This window comes from Pelophylax lessonae, assembly GCF_965119305.1.
Source record: "Pelophylax lessonae genome assembly, chromosome: 3".
Lineage (NCBI taxonomy): Eukaryota > Metazoa > Chordata > Amphibia > Anura > Ranidae > Pelophylax > Pelophylax lessonae.
In genome coordinates this window covers 228,812,074-228,835,116 of record NC_138770.1, presented here as the reverse complement: position 1 = coordinate 228,835,116, position 23,043 = coordinate 228,812,074, and the positions used below count along the sequence as shown (strand labels likewise).

The 23,043-nt window shown below is 45.2% G+C and overlaps 1 protein-coding gene across 3 annotated transcripts in view; it reads right to left on the bottom strand.

The window, feature by feature from the left end:
- Positions 1-23,043, bottom strand: part of XRN1 (5'-3' exoribonuclease 1) — a 223,576-nt gene that overhangs the window by 90,232 nt on the left and 110,301 nt on the right. For all 3 annotated transcript variants that reach the window (XM_082248988.1, XM_082248987.1, XM_082248989.1), the window contains exons 23-24: positions 21,489-21,587; positions 20,100-20,215 (exon numbers count right to left, since the gene is read on the bottom strand). In XM_082248988.1, the coding sequence (XP_082105114.1) occupies positions 20,100-20,215; positions 21,489-21,587 (215 nt within the window). The remainder of the gene's footprint in view (positions 1-20,099; positions 20,216-21,488; positions 21,588-23,043) is intronic.

Sequence of the window (23,043 nt, the reverse complement as noted above, 5' to 3'; positions counted from 1 at the left end):
GCAGCTGTTCTGTGTGTCCATTCAGACACAGAGCTGCCATTCGGCCCCACCCCCTTCCTCCTGATTGGCTGACTTTGATTGACAGCAACAGGAGCCAATGACGCTGCTACTGTGTCTCAGCCAATCAGGAGAGAGAGTCATAGACAGCTGAGGCACTCGTGTACATCGCTGGATAGAGAGAGGGCTCAGGTAGGTATGGGGGGGGGGGCGCTTCTGCACACAGAAGGCTTTTTATCTTAACAACCCCTTTAACCACTTACTGAACGCCCACTGCCTATTTACGTCGGGCCTTTGACGCTAAATACCAGGGTTTTCGCAGCAAGTAGCTGCCATAACCCCTGTATTTTTAAAAAAGGCGATCTGCTTTCAGATAAGGGTGGTCCAGCGGGATCACCCTTATGGTGCGGCGGAAGAGGTGCCCCCCTCCTGCCGCGTCCCGGACGTTTTTCCCGCTTACCGGACCAGCCGGCAGCGGGGAAAACGATCCGGTCCCAGATTCTCTGAGACAGGAAGTCGAGTGAGGGCAAGGTGGCCCTCACTCGACTCTATGGTCTTGGAGGAGCAGAGCGACGTCAAACGTCGTTGCCTAGCAACCGGTTTAAAGGGCCGATTTTTTCTCAACACTTTTTTTTTCCTTTTTTAGTGTAGTTGTGAGGTCTGAGGTCTTTTTGACCCCAGATCTCACAATAAAGAGGACCTGTCAAGCCTATTTCTATTACAAGGGATGTTTACATTCCTTGTAATAGGAATAAAAATGATCACATCTTTTTTTTTTTTTTAAACGGTGTAAAAATAAAAAATAATAAATAAATAGGAAAAAAAAAAATTAAAGCACCCCGTCCCCGTTAGCTCACGCGCAGAAGCAAATGCATACGGAAGTCCCGCCCACATATGTAAACTGTGTTCAAACCACACATGTGAGGTATCGCCACGATTGTTAGAGCGAGAGCAATAATTTGAGCCCTCTGTAACTGGTGACCTGTAGAAATTTTTTATAGTGTCGCCTATGGGATTTTTAAGTACCAAAGTTTGTCGCCATTCCGCGAGCGTGCGCAATTTTGAAGCATGACATCTATTTACTCGGCGTAACATTATCTTTCACATTATAGAAAAAGATTGGGCTAACCTTACTGTTTTCTTATTTTTTTATTCAAAAAGTGCATTTTTAAAAAAAAAAAACTGCGTTTGGGAGACCGCTAGGCAGATATGGTGAGATAAAAAATATTGCAACAATCCCCATTTTATTCTCTAGGGTCTCTGCTAAAAAAAAAAAAAAAAAGTTTTCTAGCAAAAAAAAAACTGATTTTAGCTTGTAAACACCAAGTGTCTAAAATAGGCCCGGTGTAACGTTAGAAAACCATACCTCGTTAAAATTCCATACCCACGTCACTTCCTGTCATGGAACAGCTGAGCAGGTTAGCAGTGCGCATGCTTGAAGGTCCTGGAGGGTAGGGAATTTTCACGGTACTGTGTTGTAACGTTACACCGCATCAGCTGTTGCCGTGGTTACATGAAAACATCTCGGGTGCAACATGAAATCATCTCCGCTCCTACCCCTGTGACTTCCCTGATCTCGGCTACTAAATGTAAAAGCGGCAGGTGTATGAAAATATAAATCACGGAGAACTCGGCTCAGTGATTTATATTTTCATAGACCTGCCGCCGCTTTTACATTTAGTAGCCGAGATCAGGGAAGTGACAGGGGTAGGAGCGGAGATAATTTCATGTTGCAGCCGAGATGTTTTCATGTAACCGCGGCAACAGCTGATGCGGTGTAACGTAAAAAAATACTACCCCGTGAGAAATCCCTACCCTCCAGAGCTTAGAGCATGTGCACTGCTAGGCTGCTCAGCTGTTCAATGACGTAGGTGCACCGGAAGCGACGAGGGTAGGGAATTTTCACGGGTAGGGTTTTTTCACGGAACACCGGTCTTAAAGTGGTTAAAATATGAACAAACCTGGGAGTAAGTTATAGTCATAGTTAGTGTCAAAAATAGAGCAGACATGACCCTAAACACCTATCTGAAATTAAGGAAAGCAATAGATAATTGCTGGCTTTAGTAAGTGCTTATCATAGCACACTGCAGAACTTGTATAAATATGCTCTCTACTTACTTGATAGTATATGTAGACAATGTTTAACACTTTCTATATCTAGCACGTTGCTTTAAATACCAGTGCATACTCCAGCTCTGCTTTCCTCCAACAATCCTCATCAGTGTAAGCAATAGCTTAAAGCAGCACATGAGTCAAACACAAGGCCTGCGGGCCGAATCTGGCCCGCCAGGCCTTGTCATGTGGTCCTTACACCCAGTTTTGCAGCCTGAACTACATTCCCCCACCTCCGGCTCTTACACTCCGGCTCCCAGCTGTCAATTGTAAACACAGAAGCCTTCTGTGTTTACAAGGGACACCTTTACTCTCAGTGGATCCCAAAACTAACAGATCCCTGCGTGCATTCATGGCGGGGACAGATTTCCAGAATCAGAGAGAGAAAACAATCTCCCTGCAAGGCAGAGCTGCCTACACAGGGAGGTACTAGAGCAGGGCCAGGTAGGAGAGAGATGCAAGGAAGCTTGAGAGGTTGGGGTTGAACACTGTGCATATTGCACCCCTAAAACATGCACTCTGTACACAGCACACCCCTCTGAACCCTACACGTAGTGTAATCCTAAACTCTGCTCGTAGTGTAATCCTAAACTCTGCTCGTAGTGTAATCCTAAACTCTGCTCGTAGTGTAATCCTAAACTCTGCTCGTAGTGTAATCCTAAACGCTACACATAGTGTAATAGTAAACTCTACACTCTGTATGTAGCGCACCTCATATACACCCAGCCCTTTGGCAGGAAACCATATTGCTGATCCGGCCTGCGATGGAATTGAGTTTGACACCCCTGGCTTAAAGTATAGTATTTTTACTATTTGACAAAGTGGAGACGGATTAGGACACCTGTAAACAAACGTGCAGTGCTAATGTGTGATGTATAATGAAAAAAAAAAAAAAATTATATATCAAAACAGTGCTATTAGAGGTAAATATACAATATACCAAAACAAATACTGCAATTGTGCTAGTAAATGTGAACAACAGCCTGTGTTTTTAATATTTTTTTTTCTCATTATACATCACACATTAGTGCTGCACATTTGTTTACGTAATCTTTGAAGGTTACATATTCACCTTTTGGTGCTAGCTGCTGTTTTCACATATCACCACCCAGAATTAGAACACGTGGCAGGTTTATACTGCTGTCTCTGCCTCATAAAGGAGATTGACCCTCTCGATTTGTCATGTTTACCAGTACCACTGAAAGTGAAAATAAAAGAAATCTTTTGAGTTGTAAAACCCATGAAATCTTTCAATGGGGACCCTACTTTTGGTGACCCTAGTGACAACCAGGGATTCCCTCACTTTGGATGGATTTACTCTGACTTCCTGTTTTGGCTATGGGACGATGGCACCCAGATGGAAAAAATAAAACTGGCAGGGGTTATATCCCTTCCTTACTGTTATTTAAAATTAACAAAAAAGTTTACTTCTACTTACTTTTTTCATCTGGAAAACATCAGTGAATTTCACATTCTTTGTTGTCTTGGTGTGGGGGCAGCCATAGAACTACACTTTTCATCAGCACTGGCATAGGAGGGGTGAGGAGAGGGTTTCCCATGTGGGAAATATCAGTATGTTGTCTTGTAATCCAGACACAAGTTTGGCATGCAGGGCGGGCGATGCTGAATTCTATTTCAAAGCAGTGGTGACAGCACTGTGGCCAATGAAATGAAGTTCGGTATTTCGCCCATATTACTGCCAGGATCATCTTTCACAACTAATAGTGGTCTGGCAAAAAAATTAACAGGGACAATGTCTGCCTCTTCCCCTGATTTCTCTGTCAAGATCGATAGCACTACTATCAGCCCGTCCCAACATGCCAAGGTTCTAGGTGTAAACCTGGATTATGAACTCTCTCTTCAGCCCCACATCCAATCACTGTCCAAATCTTGCCACCTCAACCTTCGCAACATGCCAAAAATACTCCCCTTCCTAACCAATGAAACTACAAAGCTCCTAGTTCACTCCCTGGTCATCTCTCGCCTCAGCTACTGCAACTCCCTCCTCAATAAATTGCCTTTACATACGCTATTCCCCCTTCAGTTCATCATGAATGCTGCTGCCATACTCATCCACCTTACCAACCGTTCTGTTATTCCTCCCTGTGAATCCCTCCATTGGCTTCCACTCACTCAACAAATGAAAATCAAAATACTAACAACAACTTAAAAAGCCATCCACAACTCGGCCCCCAGCTACATCACTAACCTAGTCTCAAAATACTAACCTTATCGTTCTCTTCGTTCCTCTCAAGACCTCCTGCTCTCTAGCTCCCTTATCTCCTCCTCCCATGCTCACTTCCAGGACTTTTCCTGAGCCTCTCCCATCCTATCTAACTCCCTACCCCAATCTGTCCGACTATATCCTACTCCGCTTCCTTTAAGATGATCCCTGAAAATCCCCCCCCTTTAGAGAAACCTAGCCTGCCCACACCTAAAAACTGTACTTTTATTTTCTCCATCAGCTCACCCCCCCACAGTTATTACCTTTTGTATCACTTGACTTTCCCCCCTACTCCTAGATTGTAAGCTCTAACAAGCAGGGCCCTCTGATTCCTCATGTACTGAATTGTATTGTGACTGTACTGTCTGCCCTCATGTTGTAAAGCGCTGCACAAATTGTTGGCGCTATATAAATCCTGAATTATAATAATAGTAATAATAATAAGCGTGTGTAAACAAGCTCTGCTATGGTTAGAGTTTTTCACACTTACAGTGTAAAGATGAGCATCGAAACGAGCCAACACCCCTATGTGTACTGTGTCTTCTACTAAACAAATGAAAAGAAAAGATGCTATATATAAACTAGCAAAATGTAAGTTATTAATATTAACTACCTCAATACTGGGCACTTAAACCCCCTTCCTTCCCAGACCAATTTTCAGCTTTTAGCGCTGTTGCAATTTGAATGACAATTGCGCGGTCATGCAACACTGTGCCTAAACCAAATTTGTGTCATTTTTTCCCCACAAATAGAGCTTTCTTTTGGTGGTATTTGATCACCGTCAGGTTTTTTCTTTTTTGGTGCACAAATAAAAAAAGACTGAAAAGTTTGAAAAAAAAAAAAAAGTTTTTTTGTTTAGGTTATAAAATTTTGTAAATAGATATGTTTTTTCCTGCACTGATGAACACTGATGATGCCGCACTGACAGGCACTGATGAGGAGACACTGATGGGGTGGCACTGATGGGGTGGCACTGATATGCAGCACTGATGGGCACTGATAGGTAGCACTGATATGCAGCACTGATGGGCACTGATATGTGGCACTGATAGATAGCACTGATATGCAGCATTGGTGGGCACTGATAGGCAGCGCTGATGGGCACTGATAGGCAGCACTGATGGGCACTGATTGGCGGCACTGATGGGCACTGATAGGTGGCACTGTTGGGCGGCAATGATCAGCACTGATCGGCACTGATGGGGGGCACTGATGGGGGGCACTGATAGGCACTGATAGGCGGCACTGGTGGGCAGTAATAGGCACTGGTGGGCGGCACTGATAGATGGCAATAACGGCACTGGTGGGCAGCACTGATAGATGGCATTGGTGGGCAACACTGATAGGGAGGGCACTGGGGGGCTCTCTGAGCCCTGCTTGCCATCCCTGGTGGCCATGGTGGGCATCCCTGGTGGTCATGGGTGGGCATCCCTGGTGGCTTAGTGGCACCCCTCCCCCCCCAAGGCTGTACTGGTAATCAATCATCTGATTACCAGCACAGACCCCCCCTGTGATCAGTGAGTAATTAGAAATACTCACTGATCACCCCAGCAGCAGCACCGATCCTCTTCTCTTCTCCTCACTGACAGGATCTGTCAGGAGGAGAAGAGATCGAAGCCGTTACAACGGCTCTATTTACATTACATGACGGCTGTGATTGGACACAGCCGTCATGTGATCAGGAGGGCCAATCACAGGGCCCTCCTGCCGAATGATGTTGCTCTGTGTCCGAGGGACACAGGCACATCGAGATCGCGCCGCTGCGCGTGCCCGCGGCAGCGCGATCTCTCTCCTTCTGAAGGACGTTCCGGAACGTCCATTCAGAAGGACGAGACTCCCACCCGGCCGTATATTTACAATGGCCCGGGTGGGAGGTGGTTAAAGAGGTTGTAAACCCTGGGGGAAAAAAAACTAGCTCGTTATGAAATGCCTATTTTAGAACGAAGACGGCTGACATCTTCCCAGGTGTTTCTTCTGGGTTCGCGGGCTCCGGCGCTGTGAGTGGCTGGAGCCACGATAATGTCACTCCCCCCCCGTTTACAACATGGGCTCTGAAGGTCCAGCACAGTAAACCAGACCTTCAGAGCGCATGCGCTGATGGTGTCATCAGCTGCATGCACTCTGAATATCCCCTAAACTGTGCAAGTTTAGGAGACATCCACAGTACCTACAGGTAAGCCTTATTATAGGCTTACCTGTAGGTACAAGTAAAAAAAAAAAAAAAAAATGGGATTTTTGTACTTACCGTAAAATCCATTTCTCTGAGTTCATTGACGGACACAGCACTCCATAAATCATAACTAGTCAGTTATATTGCCTCCTCCAGGAGTAGGACTAGGCAGAACAAAAAACACCTGGCTACGCCCATGGGCTGTCCTCAGCTTGGTAAATAACCCGCTCTCTGCTACAGGTAATCAGTAGCAAGCAGTGTTATAAGTATCAGAACTCCATAGAGGGGTAGGTGCTGTGTCCGTCGAACTCAGAGAAATGGATTTTGCGGTCAGTACAAAAATCCCATTTTCTCTTTCGTTCATCAAAAGGACACAGCGCTCCATAAATCATAACTAGTGAGACATCCAAAAGCAGCGCCAAAACAAAAATGAGGGTGGGGAAAATAACCCAAGGCTAAAAATAAGAGCCCTTAACCAGGACACAGGAGCCTTAACTGGGTCACAGGAGCCTCGTCTGAAAAATAAAGGTTTAACCACTTTACCACTAGAGGATTTTGCTGTCTTACGTCTGGGCCACTTTTTGCGATTCGGCACCGTGCGACTTTAACGGACAATTGCGCGGTCGTGCGATGCTGTACCCAAAGAAATTTACGTCCTTTTTTTCCCACAAACAGAGCTTTATTTTGGTGGTATTTGATTACCTGTGCGATTTTTACTTTTTGCGCTATAAACAAAAAAAGAGTGTTTATTTTGAAAAAATAACAATATTTTTCACATTTTTTTATATGAAATTCCCCCCTAAAAAAAATGTAAAAATCAAATTTTTTTAAAATTTTTGGCCAATTTGTTTTCTGCTACCTATGTTTGGTAAAAAAAAAAAATCACAATAAGCGTATTTTGATTGGTTTGCGCAAAAGTTATTGCGTTTACTAACAAAGGGAAAAATTTCTGTCATTTTTGGTGTTTTTTTTAACGCGTAATGGCGACGATCTGCGATTTTTTTTGCAGGACTGTGACATTGCGGCGGACAGATCGGACCCTTGACTGACATTTTTGACACTTTTGGGGGTACCAGTGACATTACAGCAGTAATCAGTGCTATATATATGCACTGTTACTGTAAAAATGACACTAGCAGGGAAGGGGTTAATTTTATTGGAGAGGGAGGGGTTAATGTATGCCTGGTGCTTACTAACGTGTGGGGGGGAGGTGACTGTGTGACACAAGGACAGATCGAGGGTTCAACTATGCTGAACCCTGCAATCTGACCCTGCCTGTCACTTCAGAGATCCGCCCGCTTGTGTTTACACAGGCGGGCGGATCTCCACACTCGATTCCCCGACGATCAGGGAAGAGCAGCGGCGATCGCCGCTGCTCCTTCCCTGGCCCGACTCCCGCTGTGACTGAATACAGCGGGAGCGAGCCTCCGGCGGCGCGCGCGCCGACGAGAAAGGGGAGTGTCTGACGACGTAGGTCTACGTCGTCAGACGATAACGAACCACTTTGCCGCAGTAGGCTCCACGTGAGCAGACGGCAAGTGGTTAAAGAAAAAATACCCCTCAAGAGGGAACAGCCCCACTTAAACAGCAGCCTGCAAAACTTTGCGGCGAAAAGAAGCATCCACAGATGCCAAAGTATCTACCTTATAGAATTTTGTGAAGGTATGCATGGACAACCAAGTGGCCGCCTTGCAAACTTGCGATATTGAAGCCTGATGATGGAAGGCCCAAGAAGTACGCAGTGCCCGAGTAGAATGCGCCGTGACAGGGAAAGGTGAAACTGGACCTTTAATGGAATAGGCCTGAGTCACTGTCTGTCTGATCCATCTGGAGATGGTAGCCGAAGAAGCGGCCAGCCCTTTCCTTGGTCTGTCCATAACCACAAAAAGCGAGTCTGACCTGCGAAAAGACTCAGTAGCTGCCAGATACACCCGAATCGCACAAATCACATCCAAAGTATGCAAAGCAAATTCCTTGGGATGAGCTGGCTTGGGACATAGGCAACACAATGTCCTCATTTAAATAAAAGTCAGAGACAACTTTGGGCAGGAATGATAGACAGGGACAAAGAAAACCCTTTATCCCTATGGACCACCAAATAAGGACTGTGACAGGATAATGCCACCAACTCCGATACCCTGCGGTCCGAGGTAATAGCCACCAAGAATGTCACTTTCTGGGATAACAAAGACAAGGGAATTTTCAGAATATTCTTAAATGGAGGTTTCTAGGGAAGCAAAATAACTAAATTTAAATCCCATGGCGGCAAAAGAGACCGTACGGGTGGAGCCACATGTCGAACACCCTGAATGAAGGTACGATCTAAAGGATGCGTGGCAAGGGGTCGCTGAAAAAAGATTGCCAAGGCAGACACCTTGCCCTTCATGATACTCAGGGCCAACTTCTGATCAACGCCCCATTGAAGGAGCCACAGAAAAGGATCGAGGATGAGCGGCAATCTACTCACACCAAGAAAATCGGATTTTTGTAAGATCTTACCGTAAAATCCTTTTCTCTTAGCTCATTGACAGACGTAGTCTTCTTGATTCACATCAATTGGGTTATGTTGTCTCCGCAGGAGTAGGACTAGGCAGAAAGAAAAAAACGTTCTGGCTCCACCCTAGGGGCAGTCCCAGAGGGTATATCCTCCCTCTCTCTGCTACAAGGAATCAGTTCTGTTATAAAGCAGCAACAGAGAATTTAACCCAACCCAACTCAATGATAGAGGGGCGGGTACTACGTCTGTCAATGAGCTAGGAGAAAAGGATTTTACGGTAAGATCTTACAAAAATCCGATTTTCTCTGTCGCTCATTGACAGACGTAGTCTTCTTGATTCACATCAATTGGGACATCCAGAAGCAGTGCCACAAATGAGGGGTGGGATTGACAGAAATCAAAATCCAATCTAGAAGGCCCAACCGGTGCCAACTAAAAGTTTTAAAGGCTCATTGTAAGCAAAGAATGAGACTCAAATAAAAATTCCAACGGAAAAAAAAAAACCCTCGAGGTAGACCACTGGTCTCCTCAAATGGCGGCCTGCAAAACCTTGCGGCCAAACGAGGCATCAGACGATGCCATTACATCAACTTTATAATGTTTTGTAAAGGTATGCACCGATGACCAGGTAGCCGCCTTGCACACCTGGACCACTGACGCCTGATGGCGAAAGGCCCATGACGCACTAAGTGCCCGAGTGGAGTGCGCCTTAACAGGGAACGGGGGCTCCCGACCCTTAATAGAATAAGCCTGTACCACCGTCTGTCTGATCCATTTGGAAATAGTCGCGGCAGATGCAGGCAACCCCTTTTTGGGTCCATCCGGGATTACAAAAAGTGAATCCGTCTTGCGAAACGAGTCTGTCGTTTTCAAGTATACCCTGATCGCCCGGACCACATCCAAGGAGTGTAAAGCAAACTCCCGAGGATGACTGGGCTTAGGACACAGGGAAGGTAATACAATTTCTTCATTCAGATGAAATTCTGAAACCACTTTTGGTAGGAAGGATGGATTCGGACGAAGAACTACCTTATCTCTATGAACCACCAGATATGGGGAACGCCAAGATAATGCGGCCAGTTCTGACACCCTGCGTGCAGAAGTGATAGCCACCAAGAAGGCCACCTTCTGGGACAACGTAGGTAGAGGAATCTCCCTAATATCTTCAAAGGGAGGTTTCTGAAGAACCGACAATACTAAATTTAGACAGAAAAAAACTGATTCCTTGTAGCAGAGAGAGGGAGGATATACCCTCTGGGACTGCCCCTAGGGTGGAGCCAGAACGTTTTTTTCTTTCTGCCTAGTCCTACTCCTGCGGAGACAACATAACCCAATTGATGTGAATCAAGAAGACTACGTCTGTCAATGAGCGACAGAGAAATGGTATATTTTTCTGGAAGACGACTTCCTTGCCTTCACCATAGTAGAGATCACTGATCCAGAAAACCTCCATACCTCAGTACCTGGCTTTCAATAGCTACACCATTAAAATCAGCGACTGTAAATCAGGATGGTTGGAAGATCCTCGCTCTTGATTCCTCCCAGAACTGCGGAAGAGATCTGAGCCGAGGATGATACCGGCCTTATCGTGGCCCTTGGACACCTGCGTCATCTGTCCGAGGACCCTATGATCACACCACCAACTTCGGTATCCTCCTGTGGGGCCGAACCTGCTAAAGGAGCTGCATGTAGGACTGTGCAAACAAAACTGTCTTGAAGGATACCACCAGACTCAGAACCTGTATGCAAATCAGGAGAGAGAACGGTCTGTGTGACAGCAGCAGGTGAATCACGGCCTGTGGTTCCTGAAACTTGTCCAGAGGAAGGACCACCCTGACCATAATTAAAATCAGACCTAGGTAAATCAATTCCCTGGACAAGGAAAGGGGGGACCTTAGGTAGTTCAGACATCACCTGAATCTTTGCAGGAATTAAATCCGCACAAGGAAACCCAGGACCTAAAAAACCTGAAAAGGATAAGCTTTGTCACCCTTTCTGGGTACCCCCAAAAGAAACCTTTCGCAGATCTCCCTGATATTAAAGAACTCCACAGGGTTGAAAACCAGCGAAGATGTCCCCCCCACCCTAATAATGGCTGAGGGCAGACCTTCATGCTGAAGGAGCCTTGTCTGCTGGTCCGGGGAAGCTAGCTCTAGGCTTACCAGACCAAGGTTGCTAAGAAACACCCGGGGAAGATTCAAAAGATATATTTCCCTTATTCTCGGTCCCAGAAGCACAAAAGAATTTCCTTTGGGCTGAGAAGGAGGGCCTCCGTCTGCGATGAGGCTCCTTCCCTTTCCTGGATTGAGGAAGGAAGGTATTCTTCCCCCTGGTGATACCCTTAATGATGTCATCCAGGGTAGCCCCAAACAAGTGATCACTAAGAAGGGCAGATCAATGAAAGCTTTTTTAGAAGGCTGGTCTGCGGACTAATTCTTAAACCACAGCACGCGCCTAATCACCACCGTTGAAACAGAAAGTTTGGACAGCACAGGAGCTGTTTGCAAAACTGCATCACAAATAAATTGCAGCCCATGGACCAACTGGACGGCTAAATCAACATAAGCAGTGGGGACCTGCTCACCCCCCAGGCCCAGGCGCAAAAGCTTGGCCCATTCAGTTAGGGTCTGAGACACCAGGACTGAGGCAAAGACTGGCCACAATGCCAAACCAGCCGTAGTAAACATGCTGCGTGCCACAGCCTCTGCTTTCTTGTCAGCCGGGTCCTTAAAGGATGGGGATTCCTCTACTGGGATCATGGTTGCTTTATTCAACCTGGAAACATGAGGGTCCACCACTGGTGGACTAGCCCACTTTTTTAAAAGTGACTCCTCAAAAAGGTAACATACAGCAACATGTTTGGGGACGACAAAGGGTAATTTTGGTTGTTCCCATTCCTTACAGGAAAACCTTTCAAAGTAAGGCACATAAGGAAACACCTTTGGATCTTATGTGGACCAAACGACACAGCCAAGTCTGTGGCTACATCAGCCGCATCCTCCATTTTTAAAGTCTCACGCAGTGCAGTATTAAGTGCATCTACCAGCGGCTTTTTATTCGCTGCTGCAACCATAAAGGAATCATTCTCACTATCTGAAGGATCTGGGGTCGTGATATTAAGCCCCCATGAACGGGCCACGTCCATGGCGGCATCAGGCTCAGAATCAGATGAGACAGACTGAGCAGGGGAAGGCAGGGGATGCTTCCTACTGGGCCTTTGCCCACACGCCACTTCCACCCGAGACACTAAGAACTGCAAGACCGCCGTCAGTGCAACCATGGGAAGTTGGGGTTCCAAGGGACCTGCCACCTCCATGAGGGGGTCAGTGGGGGAGATGTGACCCTGAGGTTCCATAAGGAAAGGAAGATCTTGCAGTAAAAAAGCAATCATTTTGGCACCACTAAAGAATCCCCCTGGGATGTGCCATACGAGCTTGGATGGTCCAATGGACTTTCTGTGGTGAAGTTGGTGAGCACAGATATGTTCTCAGCTGAGACAGACATTTTTGATTCACGATACAATTTTGTAAGTATATGTTTTCTCTTTTCTTCAAAGCTTTATGACAACTTAATACTGAGGGTTCCTGAAGAAGCAGAGGGGAAAAAAAACCTACCGTTAGTTTACCGGTAACGGTCTTTCTTGCGAGCCTTCCAGGACGGCCCAACAGTGAGAGGATAATAGAGATCCCTTTAGGCCTACCTTAGGGTGGGACCACTGCCTGTAAGACCTTTCGGCCAAATGCTAGGTCTTGTTGGGACAGTATTTCAACACGGTAATGCTTCAGGAAGGTGTCATGACTGGACCAGGTGGCTGCACAGCGGATCGGTTCCTATGATGCTCCTGCCTTCTCGGCCCAGGATGTAGCGAGGGCTCTTGTTGAGTGCGCTTTAACTTTAGTTGGGGCAGGAATACCTGATGACTCATAAGAGGTGGTAATTGCCTGCCTAATCCATCTAGATATTGAAGGCTTAGAAGCCTGTAAACCCTTTCTGGGCCCAGAATTAAGGACTAAAAGATGATTTGATCTCCTGAAGGATTTTGTTCTTTCTAAGTAAGTGAGAAGAGCTCTTCTCACATCAATTTATCTCCTATGAAAAGTCCTATGAAAAGAGGATGCTACCTTAGGTAGATACAGAGGATCTGGCTTTAGGACAATCCTATCTGGAAAAACTACCAAACATGGTTCTTTTATGGAAAGTGCTTGTAGATCACCTACTCTCTTTGCTGTTGTAATGGCTAGCAGGAAGGCCAATTTTAAAGACAAAAATTTAAGGGAGCTTCCCCTTAAAGGTTCAAAAGGGTCCTTAGATAAAGCCTCTAGGACCCTGGTCAGGTCCCAAGGAGGGAACCTGTCCTTAACAATAGGGGTAACCCTGTGTGTAGCTAACAAAAATCTTTTGATTAACGGCTCTTTTGCCAGACTAGTGTCCAAAAATACCGAAAGAGCCGCTACTTGTACCTTAACCACTTCCCGCCCGCCCTATTACAAAATGACGGCGGGAATGTGGTTGAGTTATCCTGACCGGACGTCATATGACCTCGGCAGGATAACACAGCTCTGGGCGCCCCCCGGGGGCGCGCAGAGCGGCGATCGGTGATGCGAGGTGTCAGTCTGACACCCTGCACCTCCGATCTCGGTAAAGAGACTACTGACGTAGCTCTTTACCATGTGATCAGCCGTGTCCAATCACTGCTGGTCACATCGTAAACAGGAACAGCCGTTGATCGGCTTTCCTTAGTTCGTGCCTGACAGGCACGAGTAAAGGAGCGCCGATCGGCGGCTCCCCTGACAGGGGGGGGGGTTGGCACTGGTAATCAGATTATTGATTACCAGTGCAGACCCTCGGGGGGGGGGGGGGATGCCACTAGATCCACCAGGGATGCCCACTATGACCCCAGGGATGCCCACTATGACCCCAGGGATGCCCACTATGGCCACCAGGGATGGCAATCAGGGCTCAGGGAACCCCCCATTGCCCTCCCCATCAGTGATGCCCACCAGTGTCCTCCCTATCAGTGCTGCCCACAAGTGCCCATCATTGCCATCCTTTAGTCGCCCACCAGTGCCCATTATTGCCCACCAGTGCCGCCTATCAGTGCCCATTAGTGCCCATCAGTGCCGCCCGTCAGTGCCGCCCATCAGTGCCCACCAGTGCCGCCTATCAGTGCCCATTAGTGCCCGTCAGTGCCACCTATCAGTGCCCGTCAGTGCCGCCTATCAGTGCCCATCAATGCCGCCTATCAGTGCCCAGCAGTGCCGCCTATCAGTGCCCACCAATGCTGCATATCTGTGCTACCTATCAGTGCCACCTATCAGTGCCGCCCATCAGTGCCACCCCCATCAGTGCCACCCCCATCAGTGCCACCCCCATCAGTGCCACCCCCATCAGTGCCACCCCCATCAGTGCCACCCCCATCAGTGCCACCCCCATCAGTGCCTCCTCATCAGTGCCTGTCAGTGCAGTCTCATCAGTGCTCATCAGGGCAGGAAAAAACTTATTTATTTACAAAATTGTATAACAAACAAAAAAACTTTTTTTTTTTTTCAAACTTTTCGGTCTTTTTTTATTTGTTTAGCAAAAAGTAAAAATCGCACAGGTGATCAAATACCACCAAAAGAAAGCTCTATTTGTGGGGGGAAAATGACATAAATTTGGTGTAAGTAAAGTGTTGCATGACCGCGCAATTGTCATTCAAAATGCAACAGCGCTAAAAGGGGAAAATTGGCCTGGGCAGGAAGGGAGGGAAGTGCCCTGTATTAAAGTGGTTAAGGGTGTTAACTGCCACACCCTTATCTACTCCGTCTTGCAAAAAATCTAGAATTGTAGGAATAGAGGTAGAGGCAAATTCCTTTTGCTTATGCCAGGTACAAATTTTTTTCCATACTTTCAGATACATTTTTCTAGTGACTGTTTTTCTGCTCAGTAAGAGTATCTACCACTCTTTCTGAGCATCCCTTAGATCTAAGGAGTTGGCGCTCAGTAACCAAGCTGTCAGCTGAAAAAATCCTGGATTCTGACACAGTATTGGTCCCTGAGACAGCAGGTCTGGGGAAATTGGGAGTTGCCAGTGGCAAGCTATTATCATGGCTTTCAGAATGGCAAACCAAGGCCTTTTGGGCCACCAAGGAGCAATTAGAATCAATTTCAGGTTCTGGGATCTGCTCAGTTTCTGCAAAACTCTGGGAATTAGCATCAGAGGAGGGAAGGCATAGGCTAGGTTGAACCGACACGGTTGGGCTAGAGCATCCAGGCCCACCATCCTTTCTGACCGGGTGAGGGAGAAGAATCTTTTTGTTCTGAGCGGAGGCAAATCGGACCTATTTCCGGCTGTCCGAACTTTTCCACCAGAGACAGGAAGATTTTGGGACTTAGTTCCCACTCTCCTTTTACACGGTGGCGGCTGAGGAAATCTGCCTGCAAGTTGTTCTTTCCCTTGATGGCAACTAGTGAAATAATTTTTCCTTCAGCCCAACCCAGGATGTGTTTGGTCAGGGTAAGGAGGGGGTCTGATCTGGTCCCTCCTTGTCGATTCAGATAGGCCACAGTTGTGGTGTTGTCCGATAGAATTAGGACTTCTCTGTTTACTTTTGAACTTTTGAAAAGCTTTTAGGGCTTTTCCTACCGCCTTCAATTCTCTGAAGTTGGAGGAGGTCTGTGCTGTTCTCTTGCTCCAAACTCCCTGAGCTTGAGCCCCTTCCAGGTGAGCTCCCCAACCCTTGGTGCTGGCATCTGTGGTAACCCTCACGGGATTCCACTGACCCCACGGTTTGCCTTCTCCCAGGTTGTTGGGATTGGACCACCACTCTAAGGATTTCTGTACCTGTGGAGTGAGACTGACTAATTCGTCTAGAGATTCTGTCTTTTTGTCCCAAGAGGACAGATGGAAGAACAGAAGCTCTCTGGCATGAAGTTGTGCCCACACAACTGCTGGAATGCTGGCTGACATAAGTCCTAGAACCTTTAAGATTTCTCTCCTGGAACAGGATTGAGCATTTTTTAGGGCTAGGACTGCAGAAACTATATTTTCCCTCTTCCTTGTGGGAAGAAATCGTTTCTGGGACACTGAGTCCACCTGAAAACCCAGAAAAGACTGTATCTGCGTTGGTACCAGGGATGACTTTTCTAGGTTTATAAGCCATCCCAATTTCTGAAGGGAACTTATCACCTGCTGGGTGTCCACTTTCACTTGTGCCTCTGATTTGCCAAAAATCAGTAGATCGTCTAGATAAGGGATCAAGGCTATCCCTTCAATGTGTAGATGTGCTACTCCCTCTGCTAGGATCTTGGTAAATACTCTTGGACTGGCTGCTAATCCAAAGGGTAGTGCTCTGAACTGCCAGTGAGTCGTTCCTACTTTTGACACTATGGCAAACCTCAGGAAGATCTGATGTTCCTGATGGATGGGAACATGCAGGTAAGCATCCTTGAGGTCTAACGTAGTCATGAAGACGTCTTTCAATACATTTTTCTCACTGAATAGATAGATAGTCTCCATTGCAAATTTTTGGTAAAGTAGAAACTTGTTGAGATTTTTCAAGTTTATCATCAGGCGGTGCTTTCCCGAGGGTTCTGGAACTACAAACACATGGGAGTAAAATCCCTGGAAGATTTGATCATCTGGGACTGGAATTATTACAAGTTGCTCTGCCAGTTCCTGAATTCCTAGTAGAAGGGCTTCCTTCTAATGAATGTCTTTGGGGACCTGCGTAAGGGTTACTGTTAAGGGGGGTATCGATGTGAATAGTAGTCGGTAACCTTCTTTTATGATGGAGCGGATATATGGGGAGTCTGAGATTTCTTCCCAGCTGGAAAGAAATTGCTTCAGTCTGCCCCCTACTTTGACTTTTAAGTAATTTGTTGTCTCTTGTAACAGAAGGGGGAGGGAAAAGTAAGCTGTTTCTTTGTCTTCCCCTCCGAAAGCGCCAATTCTTTGCAGGTTCCCTTTTGTTTCTTTGCGGTCTTTGGTCCCTGGGGCCATGAAAACATTTTCTGTTAACTTCTTTTTTGGGTTTTGCAGGAAATTTCTTCCCCTTTTCCGAGGATCTGGTGAGGACCTCATCCAAACCAGAGCCAAACATAAGGGTCCCTTCAAAGGGAAGACCACAGAGCTTGGATTTTGAGGTGACTTCCCCCTCCCATTCTTTTAGCCAGATAGCTCTCCTGGCAGAATTTATGAGAGCTCCTGTCTTGGCCGAGGCTACAACTGACTCCACCACAGCATCTGCTAGGTAGGCCACAGCCTTACCTATTACTGAAAGGTAATCTTGTACGTCTAGAGCTTTGGTCTGAGAAAATTTTTTACTATCAGCCCAAAAGAAAGCATTTCTTGTTACACAAGAAGCAGCCAATACAGGAGCCATAGCAGACGCATTGGCATCCCAAGCTTTTCGTAGTAAGGACTCTGCTTTACGGTTCATGATATCCTTAATGTTACACGAATCCACAAAGGAGAGGTCTGACCTTAGTCACTTGAGCTAAAGGGGCATCTAGTTTTGGTTTAAGGAATTTTTCTATTTCTTCTTCCTAAAGGGAAATCTCCTTTTCCAGGATCCTGTTTTATTTAACCTGTTCTCAGGTAGTTGCCATTGCTGAAGGATTAGACTCTTCAGGGAATGGTGGATAGGTAAAACTCTAGAAGGGCTTTTCCCTAGTCCTTTATAGAGCTTATCCTGTGCTGAGGTCTCTTTTGGCAAATCAGGTATCTCTTCTGAGGCATAGATGGTCTGAAGGAGTCCCTGCATGTTCTCCAAAACAAATGGGTTTTTAGATGGTTCTGTCTCATCCGGAGCATCCAAGTCCCTGTCCCCTTCACCTTCTGAGCAGGTTTGGGAATCTGAGCGGCTCTCCTCTGGTGAAAACCTAACTTCTTCCCTAGTTTGTGCTGAAGGGATACTTTGGGAAGATGGTAGGGGACCTGAAAGTCCTGTCCTAGGTAAAGAGATTTCTTGTGAAGAGGTACCTTCCATTGAAGAAAGATCTTTGGGTTCTACAATACTTGGGGTTCCTATTGAAGAACGTACAGTTTTAATAGTAGTTAACATTTCCTCCTGTACTGTCTTAAGGAAGTCTTTCATTAACCCTGAAGCCTCTTTCCCTGCCAGTTTGTAAATACATTTAGGGCAGAAAAGCTTAGTGTGGGAACTGGATAACCTATCCCCGCAATTACCACACTTCTTAGAGGCAACAGAGCCTGATAATGCTGGGGTAGCAGTAGAGGTTTCTTGTGAACCGCTCAGGGACTCTGGAAGACAGGATACAAAGCAATATAAGTATCACTCTTCCCAAACATAAAAACTTGAAAACCATAGAAAGGACATAGCAAAGTCCGACTAAGGTCGGGGGAAATGGGACAATTTCCAGGCTTTTTTAAGTCGGTTCCAGCAGAAAACAGGACCTAGAAGGACACCTCAGGTGACCGACGGCCTGTGTACCTGGGGGCGACCTGTGAGAAGCCTACGGAGGCGGCAGGTAGAGCTCAGCTCTGAAAAGCCCTTTGCTGAACCTTGCTCACAGGGGTACCGTTTGACTCTCAGAGTCTGCAGGTAAGTGAACATAACAAACATTTCGTTGTAGGAAGAAACACAATCTAAACTGAGGGGCAGAGGGAAGGGTGGGGCCTTTTAACAAACTGTAATTGATTGTGTTTCCGGTAGGGAGGAGCCTATCATCTCTCACTGTTGGGCCATCCTGGAAGGCGAGGAGAGAAAGTGTGTTCTGCGAAACGCATTGGACGGTTACACTTTAAAAACCTGTTGTGAATATATACATTGTATATGCAATGAGCCGGATATGCCGTTGTTTTGTATATATTATTTTATATTTAGATTTTAAAACTATGTCTGTATAATAAAATCTTTCTTTTTACATATGTTCCGTTGTTTGTGTGCTCATCTCAAGTGACAACCCCACATCCTTTAACCACCGGAAGGATTTACCCCTTTAATGACCAGCCCATTTTTTGCGATAAGGCACTGCGTTACTTTAACTGACAATTGCGCAGTCTTGCGACACTGTACCCAAATAAAATTGATGTCCTTTTTTCTCACAAACAGAGCTCTCTTTTGGTGGTATTGGATCACCTGTGCGTTTTTTATTTTTCACGCTATAAACAAAAAAAAGAGCTACAATTATGAAAAAAAAACCAATATTTTTTACTTTCTGCTATATAACATTCCCAATTAAAAAAAAAATCAAAAATCGAATTTGTTCATAATTTTAGGCCAATTTGTATTCTGCTACATGCTAAAAATCCCAATAAGTTTATAGTGATTGGTTTGCGCAAAAGTAATCGCGTCTACAAACTAGGGATTTTGTATCATCTTTATTTTTTTTTTTTACTAGTAATGTCGGCGATTAGCAATTTTTAGTGGGACTGCGACATTGCGGCGGACAGATAGGACATCTGACATTTGTGACACTTTTGGGGGACTAGTGACATTTACTACACTAATCAGTGCTAAAAATATGCACTGTTACTGTACTAATGACACTGGCAGGGAAGGGGATAACACCAGGGGCGAACAAAGGGTTACATTTGTCCCTAGGGAGTGCTTTCTAACTGTGGGGATGGGCTTACTGCATGAACACAGAGATCTGTGTTCCTAAATAAGAGGAACACAGGACGCCTGTGTTCATAACTGACAGAACAGCGGTCTTTCGTGTTTATAATGGCAAACCGCCATTCTGTCTCCACGGGGAGTGATTGCGGGTGCCCAGCGTCAATTGTGGCCACCGGACCCGCTGATTGCCCCCCCTATGGCCAATGGGGGTGCGCACACCCCCGCTAGCGGTACCGTGAAGCATCATACACGTACGACGTTTCGCTGGACAGAGCAGACTTGCCATAGTAAAACTATGGAGGCTGGTCTACAAGCGGTTAAAGTCTATTTTCTCTATGTAAGAGGGGTTTTCCTATTTACTTTTTTTTGTGGTTTACATCATATATTACTAGGATGCGGATGTGGGATGTTGTCTCTAGAACTGGTAAACTTACATATAATTCTGCTATGAAAGCAAAACATTATCAGAGACCAGTGAAGAAGTCGTACTTAATAAATCAAACGAAAAAACCCCACAAAAACATGATATTTACTTACTTTCGTTTGGAGCCTCTGCCAATAAGAATGCATCCCGTAAACCTGGAAACAAGGTATCCATTCACTCCAAGACGACTTGCCAAAATGTATCCAGGGTTATATTTCACAGAAAATTTCTAAAAAATATAGCACATACCATTTTAAAAAAATCAATATATGTGGAGGATGACCTAGCAAAATAAAAGGAACTAAAAAGAAAACTACCCGCTAATTATAGTCCCAGGGCCACAGAAGGTTATTTTCCCCTCTCTATTTCCACTTGTTACACACTAAGCTGGGCAAAACTTCATTGGCTATTAAGATGTAGCAGGAAGATATTTGTTCCTCCCACATTATGGTATTGCAAGCAATTAATAATAGACCGATTTAACTGTATGTTATTTATCAAACATACTACCAGTTCAATGACGTACAACTAGCCCAAGCTCTATATGAAGAACCCCAGGCAGATTGGCCGCATTATACTAGAATATTTTATAGAAACATTTAAGGTCTGCGAAGCCAAAGCTATTAAATGGGTAAGTCCATCCTACCCTACTGTAGCCCATTGATCAATCAGATTATTCTTTAAAGTAAACTATCTCAATCAACATTAACTATTTGCAATCATTATGCTGATAGCATTAATAAATAGGAAGGTATGCTATATTTTCTATTTTTTCTATTTTTAAGAGCTAAACGCTGGTCAAAACCCAGCTGAAGGAAGGAAAGGATTTGCTACATAAAACTCCTGGGGGTGGAATCCCTGAGACCTACACTAAGTAAATGATACATTCCATGTCCAATGAATGACCTTGTGGTAAGAAGACTTCTTAACTGTTAGTATTGTCCAAATAAGACTCAGAGATTACCCAGTCTATTAGAAACTGGGCTTTAACAGCCATGCTGTAAAGTGGGATGGCAAATTAGTTCTTGGGACAGAAGATCCTGGTGATCCTGGCATAGGGTCAGTGCCAGGCCAGTGTAGCACATTTGCCTGAAGACAGAGCACACAGGCAGAGTGCTTAGAAGCAGTCTAGGTACAGAAGCACATGTGGCTCCTATTGATCTCTAAATAATGCACATTTAGCCTGTTTTTTGAGGTGTCTATAGACCTGGTAGAAATGGCCATTCCCACTACAAACAAGGGGTGCTGCTTCTGAATCAAATTTTTACAAAATCAATAATTACATTTATTTAAAATAAAACTGTTGGGAACTTCCAGATTTGCTATAAATTATGTGAAAGTATGCACAAAGCTATGAAAAATAACATGGATACACATTACAAGAAGGAAAAACAAAATACAAAAAAGCAATCCCTTATAAGTAACAACTTAGATTAAAATTAACAGCATTCTCCACAATGTAGCAGAGAATTATTAAACTGCAATAAAACAAAACAACTTACATGCTGGTTCTGTATTAAGGCATCTAGCTGCGGTTCACAGGGAATGTTAAATAGAACACGGACTCTGTTCTCACTGAGAACATCAGAAGAGTCTTGAACCTATAGAAGCGAAGGCAAATGGAAACATTTCATGAAGTCATAGCATTAATAAATAAACAACAAAACAGAAAAAAACAGTGTTGTATTAAAAAAATAAGATGTGTTATGCCAAGAAGGAAATCGTTTGCAAGAATGAAAGACCTATATATCAGTCAGCACAATATTAAAAATACTGTTAGAGCAAAGATATAATTAGTTTACTTTATATGTTAAAAAAATCATTATACATGCAACAAAACATGTAAAAACAATATTTTAGCCCTATATAGCATGAAAAACATGCAGCCACCCTTGTAAGGACAAACTACTCCCCCAGGGTATAGATTGAGGTCTAAAGTACCACATAAAAATGATTTTGTAAAACATGAAATGTTGCATACTATACATAAACAAATGTGCCTATTCTAATATGCTAGCATACAAGTGCAAACAAGTAAAACGGTTGGCAGCATGCAGGTGAGATACAAATAAAAATAGTTGCAAAAAAAAAAAAAACAACTAAATATGCAAGAAGGGCAGACAGGGAGGCGCACAAAGCCAAGTGCATTGCATGGTGTGGACGAAATGTGTCCTCTTGTCATTATGTGTACACAGTAAATGAAAGTCAGTCTGAGGGTGCTCTATACTTGTACTTAAAGCGGAGTTCCGGTCCCGGGGGTCAAATTTAGATAAAAATACCCCCGGGACAGTCAGGGCTAGTACATTCCACAATGGATAGCCTCTGAACTGTCCTGGGTCGCACTTACCTGTAAGAAGAGAAACTTACCTTGCAAAGTTCTTCTGCAGCGCTGTCATCTCAGGTGTGGGCAGCTGAAGCCAGCGCGTCCTCTTCTGTGGCCTCTTCGGTGATGTCGGAGTCCCACAATGCACTGCACCGGCCCCACTTGTCACTCCCGATGCATGCGCAGCATCCCTGCATAGCTTCTGGGCATGCCCAGAAGCTGTTTAGCAGGGTATGCCGCGCCTGTACCGGAAGTGACGAGCAGGGCTGGTGCAGGCGCATTGACTCCTGGGAGCGATGACGTTCAGCTCCCAGGAGTCATCGCAAGCCGAAAGTGATGGCGAGGGCCGTGACTGCCGAGGGAGGAAGTGAAAGGAAGGTAAGTATATTTTCTTCAATATCAAGGTAAGTGACCAAAAAAAAAAAAATTGGAAGCATCCTTTTTTTTTTTCAGGTGGCCCTCAGCAAGCGACTGGCCCAAAATTGATTTTGAGGCCGGAACTCCGCTTTAAGACCGCAGTATACAGGTGAAACGTCAAGGTCAAATATTTTCAAAATTATTTTTCAACTGTAAGAAAATCAATCAACAAAACGTGTAGATCTCAAATAAATGCAAATGTGTCCAGTAAATTCAACCCAACAGCAAACAGTCTGTTCCTAAAATGCCTCCAAGAACCCGTACATTTCACAGTGGGTTGTTCATGTAACTCATGCAACAGTTGGGGTTGGAGTGCA